At 38.1% G+C, this 9,151-nt stretch overlaps 1 protein-coding gene and 1 non-coding gene across 2 annotated transcripts; both read left to right on the top strand.

Moving 5' to 3' along the window:
- Nucleotides 1–2,075: 2,075 nt before the first annotated feature.
- Nucleotides 2,076–2,280, top strand: LOC149827222 (U2 spliceosomal RNA). Its single transcript, XR_016435825.1, has one exon. It is a non-coding gene; the product is annotated as a U2 spliceosomal RNA (small nuclear RNA).
- An 871-nt stretch (nucleotides 2,281–3,151) lies between these two features.
- LOC149827221 (disease resistance-like protein DSC1) lies at nucleotides 3,152–3,631 on the top strand. The gene has a single exon (XM_090018469.1). It carries the CDS (start codon nucleotides 3,152–3,154, stop codon nucleotides 3,629–3,631), a length of 480 nt encoding a protein of 159 aa, XP_089874595.1.
- Nucleotides 3,632–9,151: the final 5,520 nt, after the last annotated feature.

The following is a 9,151-nucleotide window of genomic DNA, read 5'->3' as shown; positions in this document are numbered from 1 at the left end:
TTTTGCAGCAATGGATAATCTCAGGATACTTCATATGACCAACTGCAAGTTTGGAGGTGACGGATCGGTACAGCTGCCCATGAACCTAAGATGGCTGCGAATGACGTATTGTCATATGAGGTCGATGTTGTGTTATGACGAAGCCAATCCCGAGGAACTTGTTGTCCTCCAATTATATCACTGCAGAGAGTTGGAAGGAGTCTTATACAGCAAAAACAAAACGATGGTGGGTGACACCTCTTCTTATTTATTATTGATGCACTCAATCCATCTCTTACCGGATGAAATGACTTGCAGGTTTTCGAGGCATTGAAGGTGTTGGAGCTCCATCATTGTGAGGGTCTAACTGCATCTCCTGATTTTGCTCTCATGCCATGCCTAGTGAAGCTTGTAATCGATTATTGTTCAAGATTGCACAAAGTTGATGAATCGATTGGGAAACTTGAGAAGCTGGAATTCTTGCGCATAAGAGCTTGTCGGAATCTAAAAGTATTACCCAGCTGCATATGCCAATTGAGTTCCCTTCAAATCCTCAACCTAGAACAATGTAAATGTGAAAGTGTTTCTGCTTCGCTGAAACGATTGGGCGATTTGGCAGGCTTAAGACACCTCGGCCTTGAGGGATGCCACTCATTGACAGAGATTCACTCTTCCATAGCTGACCTCAACAAATTACAGATCCTCAATGTCAGGGAATGTTCGAGTCTTGAATCACTACCCCAACTTCCCTCCTCCATAACCACTCTTGATGCCTTCCGGTGTTCTGAAATGAGAACAATTTCAGATATTTCAAGCCTAAAAGATTTGAAAGAATTGAACCTGCGTGGATGCAAAAAGCTCGCGGATATTCCTGGCATTGAAAACTTGAAATCCTTACAGGTCCTGCGGTTGTCCTATCACCCAAGCGTGGATCCAAGTTTGGGAAAGAGACTCTTCCAGGTAAACTCCATCTTTCTTGCTTTATGTCTTGATCCAAACTACTTTGGTTGGTTGGTTTTTGGCATATAATTATTTCGGTACTTCTTGACTGAAAGCGTACGTTGTGTCAATATTCTCGTGTGCAACAAACAGACCACATTTGGGCAAGTTGTGGATTTTTGCATTCCTGGAAGCCATGAGGGTGAGCACCTGCTGTTTTTGCTACCTAACATTCCCACAAATTATCTACCCTCCTTTGAAGGTCGCTTGACCTTGCGCATTGAGACTGACGAGCCCTACCAGTACAGTCGTTCTACAATTGATGTTCCCATCCAAGTCGTTGCAGACAGCCACAAGGTGGTCTTTCGGACGAAGAGGTCCGCTAGAGTCGAGGGTGGCTACTACTATGTTATTGATGATTTCACAAATGATGAGAAGATGCGGAAGTATTTGAGCGATGGGCATCGGATGATTCAGGTTCCAACAACCTTCCGGCATCCGAAGGTGTATAGTGGTGAGATCTCGCTGAGGAAGGGGAGTTGATGTGAAAGGCTGGTTTTTATTATCAAGCAAGTCTGATTGCAAAACCGTTCCATAGAATGTCAAATATTTGTCTTATGTCCATGATTGATTCAAATACGTTTGGTGTTGAGAGTCCATCCTTTTTTTTAAGTAGTAGGATCATTCTAAAATAAGCGTGGGGGAGCCTCGGCTTGCCCATCTCTGTTTGTTTCTCTCTTATCTCTTGTTATTTTCATTTCTGTCAATAAGATGAGGTTGTTGCAAGTTTGAGTGGCAGTTGCTACCATTAGGGGCATGTCTCTCTGTAAATCTGAATGCTAAATAAATAATAAATGATATTGGCTTTTCTTTACTAACTCTGTGCTGTGCACAAGGAGGTTCGGTCCCCCTCGAAGAGGACCCAACAATGTTGCTTTCTATTTTTCTTCTCATACAGACATTAACAAAGTTATTTCTTAACAAAATATGTCGTTTTATGCAGCAAATCTAATCATGCTTTTGAGAGAGAGAGAGAGAGAGAGAGGACTGCCCAACAGATTCCAAGGAAATCAAGTAATTTGTTCAACTTTTTAGATGCAAACAAAGTGTCAATGACCAATCATCACCTTTCCTTCTGTATCCTCAAACCTAAATATACACCTTTCTAGGCCTTCTGGCTAAGATCAAGTATAGTATCTGTTCTTACCAGTTTAATACCTGAAACCTAAATATAGCCATGTCCAAATGCGGAAAATGCTAAGGTTCTCTTGTATCACATATAATCTGAACCTATAATCATTGACAAATCAATGGTCAATCACTAGGTATAAGTTCAATGCATAGACATGATTCATAAATCATGCAACACCATTTAGGTTTCTTGACACCTGGTCTGTGTAAATTACGGATTCATCTTTAGCCTTGATAAGTATCATTAGAATCATGCGGTTAACCCAAAATTCAGATTCTGATCCATAAATGCCAACAATATGTTAAATTGCTTGTTTTGAAGTTACTGAAAAGTTAAGTACAATTAATGATTGTGACCGGCATTGTATTGGCTACTTCGGGTTAGGTATTTAATTTTTCTCTTGTAAATGCTGATTATGTATCTTCTCCCCCTCTATCCGCATATGTTTTGCTTGTTTTTTGGTGACTTCTCTTCACTATGCAGAATGAATCTTTTGATCTTGCTCAAATAACTTCTAGGAGATCTAAGGTGATTGCAAACGGAGGAACGTTCTATCAATTTTGTACAATGAATGCAATCTTAAAGAATTCGGGTTAAAATTATTGGATTAAAGTACCTTAGCTTCACTATAATACTTGCTTATTTTTTTCTAAGACTTATGTTTTAATTGGTAGGCTCTCCACAGGGACATACTTCAAAGAATGACCATTTGAAAAAAAGTTAGGATTCATTTTGAGACAAGATTCCATCATGATGAAGCTCTATTCTTTTCCTATGATTGTTAGAGTCAGATAGTTTTAAGTTTCGCCGAAGAAGGTCGCACTGATTCAAAGATAACTAGGATGTGAATGAGCCTCTTATCACAGGTAGGTGTCATTTCCTATTGGGGCAAAAGTGAGCTTTCTTGTCTTGAAAACATGAAAGCCTACTTATATATCTAAAGGGAAGCCTAATGTCATATACCCGTAGTGGCTTTAGTTTCCTTGTCTCCTTTATATCAAAGAAGAAGCACGGTAGCTTTGCTTCTCAAAGCAAAGGAAAATGATGACATCAAATCATGATGGTTTTAAGTTCGATGTATTCTTAAGCTTTAGGGGCACAAACACCCGCAATGGCTTCACAAGCCATCTGCACAAAGAGCTGAAACTACTCGACATAGACACCTTCATAGACGACGAGGACCTTCGAAAAGGGGAAAGAATCAACCAACCGTTTAGATACATGGAGGCATCACAGATTGTTGTGCCCATTTTCTCAGAGAATTATGCAAAGTCAAAATGGTGCCTACTGGAGGCTGCCAAGATGGTAAAAATTCACAATACCGATAAGGAGAAGAGGTGCATCATTCTTGTGTTCTACGATGTCTCTTCTGATGTTAAAAGGGAGAACGGAAAGTTTCAAGCTGCTTTGATGAAGTTCAAGAAGAATGACAAATTGAAGGAGGAGGCAAAGGAGTGTAGAGCTGCCTTGGAAATAATAGGCAGCATTGATGGGTTTTCCCTTAAGACTGATGCAAAGTAGCAGACTTTCTCTCTCTCCTATGTTAATCCTAACCGTCCAACTAAAGCATCGGCAGAGATCAGCCACTGAGCCACATCCAAGTGAAAATATTTACCGATCCTAGCGATTGATTGTATGGGCAGGATTGAATGAAGAAGGATGAATGAACCCATCCTGTGTCAATAAGATGGGATCCGTACTCTAGTGTTGCATGTTTGTGAACGAGTAAATAACATGGTGTAAAGCGCAAGTCCATCCCCGCATGGGTTTTGATTTTAACCTTCATCCCCGTTTCATGTCCTATATTTTTGCTCCAAACGGGGCGGGGCTAGGCGGGGCCCGTTTCCCTCCGGTCAACTGCCATCCCTAAAGCGAAAGAAGCCCTCACAAAGATGGGCATCGATTCTATAATATTTAATTTGCATATCCATGCATGAGAAAGCTCTCTTTATATATATATATATATATATATATATATAGTGCAAAAAATGTGCAAAAATGTTGTTTGTGCTTTTTTCCCTTTAGTGATTTTTGATCGCCGCTAAAGGTCTTAGTGAAAATCGGGACCTTTAGCCATGGTAAAAAATCTGTCACTAAAGGCCCCAATTTTTAATGAGTCCTTTAGTGACAGACTTTTGACTAAACTAAAAGTAAAAAAATAGAAAAAATGCATTTTTGACATTTTTTGCTTTTTTTGTGCCTATCCATTATAGGCATGATGGAAGGCCCTTAGAGTTGCGCATGTAGCTGCACACTTAAGGATTGCGCTGCTACCACGTTTCATATGTAAATTACAATTTTCTTAGAAAGTAAGAATCTCACCTATCATTATCCTATTAAAATCACGCCCATGAGCCAGTCAACCTCCTTGCTTAAGGGCCAAGCTTTTAGATTCTTTCCTTTGTGGGGATCTCTTCTAGAGGTTGCCTTATAGTAATTAGCATCCCTCGAGTCTGAAAACTGTATTTTCTAGATCTCTAATATGTTTATTCTAATTTTATTTATTCGTTGGATTATGTGCTTATATGTGTTTTTTTATTTATATTTGTATATTAGAATCTTTGATGGTACGATTCGAGCTACGAAGATCGAAAAATTTGCCTTGTCTTTACCTTCCTGTCAGGCGATGGATGGTCAGAGCTTGTAAATGGTGTCCCGATAATTTCAAAGAGGATTTCATGAATCTGGGTAAGTCCCATCCTTCTCAATTCAAAATAATTTATCAACATATATATATATATATATATATATATATATATATATAATTATGTCAGGTCCAGTCCTATGTCATTTGGCAACTCTCCATTGCACGCTCCTATCAGGAGGGGTCTTCTTCTTCATCCTCTTCATCTTCTTCTTCTTGTTTCTATTTTTTTTAATTATTCTACAAATCATGAATGACTTTAGTTTTTGTTTCAAATTATTCCATTAATCACTTGATAGGGTTTGGATTTTATGGGTTTTATTTTTTTTAACTAACATAATGTGTGATGTTGGTGTTTATGTTTTTTATTTAGTTATTTTTTTAATAGCATGAATGTTTAATTAGGGTTTAGGTTTTTTTTTGTGTTTTTTAGGAGTTTAGGTTTTGATTTGTTTTTTTAATGGCATAAATGTTTCATTATGGTTTTAGGTTTTTTGTATTTTTTTAATAGCATTAGACATGATATGACTATTTAATTAGATATTTATTTGCTTTTTTAATCAACATTAAACAGGATTCCATGAATGCATGCTTGAGTTTGGTTAGAATTTTAGGTTTTTTTTTTCAATTAGCATATCTACAAGTGATATTTGTTAGGATTTAAAGATTTTGTTTGGTTTTTTTTACTGTGAATTTATGCCCACCCTAGTTTAGATTTTGGCTCTACCATTGCAAACACCCCCCATCCTTGCTACAAGTGATGGTCTCCCAAGGGATCAAATTCATTTTCCCTTTTTGTGCTTTGATTGACCAACTAAAAATTTTGAAGGTCTCTATTGATATGTATCCTTGTTTTATGTGGGATTTGAAAGACTTGGTCGAAGTGCATAAAGTAGCTAGTGAGAACATGTTTAACTAGCATGACCCTTCCCGCAATTGCTAAATTGAATCTGGCCCACAAATTTATTTTTTCTAACACCTTTTCCTCAACATCCTTCTTGTATCGATTCCTTGTGATCGTTTGATGAAGAGGGAGACTCAGGTACTTGAGAGGGAGACTCCCAATTTGGCATTTGAAGATGGTTGATGCAAATGATGATATCCTTCCCTCATCATTAAAGGGTACATAATTGGTTTTGTGGCCATTAATGGATAGACCGGACATCTTAAAAATGATACACAGCAAGACCTATAAGTTTGCAATATTTTTCTCCCATGCATGATGATATGGCCGAATCGATCGTGTAGGTGAGGGGCACCATAACGATAATAAAGAGCAAGGGGGATAAGTGGTGTAGACACCCAATTTTTTTAAGATGCCTAAATGATAACATTGTTAGAAAGTGTTTTTCAGGTCCTAAGGCAGAAATCCCGAAACCAAGTGATTTCTTACCCTAGTTTAGAAAAAACCCAAAAAAAGTTAGGTATAACACTTAGAATTTTGAGAAAATCTCACCAAAATGTAAAAAATATCCAAAATATAACTAAATCCCCAATTTTTACGATTTGTCGTCTGATAGGTTTTGTCAACCGACAAGTTTGGTCGTCCAATATTAGGGACAAAAAAGTGTCTCTGTTGTCCCACCTATTGTTCCCTATTCTCCCTCTTTTGTTCTTAGGACGAACAAACATGACCATCCCACTTTGGACAACCTTACTATTTGGCCATCCTAGTTTGGGATGGCCTCACTGTTTGGACGACCTCCTTTAGGCTTGTCCCAACCTGACCCCATTTACACCTTGGGATGATCCCCCCAATTTGGTCGTCCCACCTTGGTTTGGTCATCTTGTCTCGTGTTGAGTTGTCCCATCTCATCCTGCCTCGTCCCACCTTGGGATGACCCTCAATTTTGCATTTTTACCTTGTGATAGCCCCTTAGTTTGGTCGTCCCAGTTTGGGACAACCCACGATTTGTCCATCCTACCTTGGGATGGCCAAACAGCTTAGTCGTCCCATGACCCAAACAAAAGGATAAGCCATTTGACTTATACCTATTCGTCCCTATCCTAACCTCCTCCCCTCCTGCGCATTTTTTAGAAGGAAATGACTCTTCTGGATGACTCTTATCCTCATTTTGGATAGACTCAAATATATTTGGGTTAGATCTGGATAAAAAAAAATTAGTGATCTGTATCTTGTCTAAAATTCTACAAATAGGGGCTTACCCCTACAGTCTGGTCTTGAAAAATTCATGTCCAAGCGCTTTCTCTAGAGAGACAAGTCTTAGCCTTGCCATACCCTTCTCTCTCAAGTTGTCATACCAACGTAAAAATGCTACCAAAGCCATCAAAGAACCCTCATGCCTGTGCAGAGGTGTTGTCATATTAAAAAGAGCCAAAAAAGAATAAAATGAACTCTCGAGTATGAAAAAAGTACTTTCCAGATCCATTGTCTATTTCTTTTGATTTTATATAGTTAGTTCATCCAATATTTATACACATTTTATATCTTTTGCATACGTGAATATGTGGCGGTGTGGTTCTAACTGTGGAAATCGAGAAACCTATATAGGTTTTACCTTTCCTTTGGGCAAAGGACAGTCAAGACAAATCTTTCTCAACTTTCAAAATTTTTATCAACAAGGGGTCACATTATCGTAACCCCTTATTTAAGCTAAAGTGTGTGTACCTTGTAAGATGTTGAAGTTGATTGTCGTAGTCTAGATTTGAAGAAGCTCCTTTACCTAGCTACACCATTTGTCATTGAAATTTATCTTCTTCAAGCATGCAAGAAGAAAATCTCACTGAATCGTGTCTAAAGCTTTGGTAAGGTCCACCTTTAACAAGAAAGCCTTGGCTTGTGAGGAATGGATATAGTGCACAACCTCATGAGCAAGGATGAACCCCTCATGTAGCTTTGTCTCCAAGATGAATGCATATTGATTTTTGGAGATGATCTTGTCCACTATGAGTTGCAGACTTCAGTGCTTTGAAAATGATTTTGTATATGGTATCACTTAGAGAAATTGGGCAAAAGTTGTCAATGTACTTCAAGACCCATTCTTAGGTATGAGATGGATCTACCAAGGGCCTTGGGGAGGGCAACTTTGAAATGAAATTCCTGAAGAAGGAGGCATAACTCCTCCTTACACACTTCCCAAATTTCTCAAAACAATTCAATAGGGAAGACATCCACCCTAGGGGATTTACCCAAAGGCATGGACCAGACTATTTTTCTCACTTCTTCTTGGTCGAATGGTCTTGAAATGATGCTCGCTTATGCCCTATCCAATAACCAAAGATTTATACTTGTCAAGTTCGGAGCCGATCTATTTGAGCTTTGGTACCTTTCTTTGAACAACTTGGTGATGAACTCCAATGTTGTAGCTCCTTGAAATTGGGTGACATCACAAGATAGAAAAGAAATTTGGTTGGTTCTTCTTCGAGTTGATGTAAAAGCATGAAAGTACCTTGTGTTGAGGTCACTTTCCTTAAGCCAATTTATTCTCGATTGTTGCCTCCACCAGACTTCCTATTGGATTCATCATTCCTCGATCATGGATGCTACTTGATCATGCTTAGTTGTTGGGTTTGTTGCATCCTCAATTTCATCCACTTTCCTTGTCAATTTCTCAAGATTGCATAGCTCAAGTTCCCACACAAGTAGTTCTTGGAACTGTGCTTTACTCTTATCCATGGTCCATTGAATAATGTCTCTTCTAACAAAATATATCTTCCTTAGGATTCGTTGTGCTGCCCACTTTTCGTCTTGTTTAACTAGCCACCACGAAGATATAATTTCTTTGAAATCAGGTTCACAGAGCCACCAAAGTTTGAATCAGAATCAACCTTTTCATTGCCACCAACTAGTGTCTCAAGATAAGATTATTTAAGGCATAATCTGGCACATTGAATTGACTAATTTGGGCTTGAGCATCATGAAACTGTGCTTTACCCTTGTCATGTAATTAAGAGTTATATGTAGTTTTTTTTAATATGTGATGTAAAGATTTCATGGACAAAGTATTTTCATAATGTAATATGAGCAACATGGGCATGAAAAAATGTTAATATGAGATTATTATATAGGTTACCCATGCATATAGTGGTAACTCTCAAGTCATGTAGTGGGACATGTGTCAAGTGTAGAGCCATTGAGATGGCATGTAAAGAGTCTAGAGGGAGGTTATGTGAGTTAAGGCATGCAAGTAGTGTTTATAGTAGTGCATATCATTAGTAGTCATTAATGAGTCATTAAGATAAAAATTTATAGTTAGAGATGTGATTCATGAAAGAAATGCCAAAAGTCATCATGTGTTCATGAGAAGTGTGTAAAAAGGGCCCTCAACTCTATATATAACTATGATAAATGTATTTTAAACATGAGTGAAGAGTATTATCCAATAATTTAATATTTTTGAGTGATTATCTCCCTTGAGCCTTTCTTTGTATATGCT

This window comes from Nuphar pumila, chromosome 10 (genome assembly GCF_984573655.1).
Source record: "Nuphar pumila chromosome 10, dmNupPumi1.hap1.1, whole genome shotgun sequence".
NCBI lineage: Eukaryota > Viridiplantae > Streptophyta > Magnoliopsida > Nymphaeales > Nymphaeaceae > Nuphar > Nuphar pumila.
The sequence above is the reverse complement of the archived record's forward strand: the minus strand, read 5'-3'. Positions and strand labels throughout refer to the sequence as shown.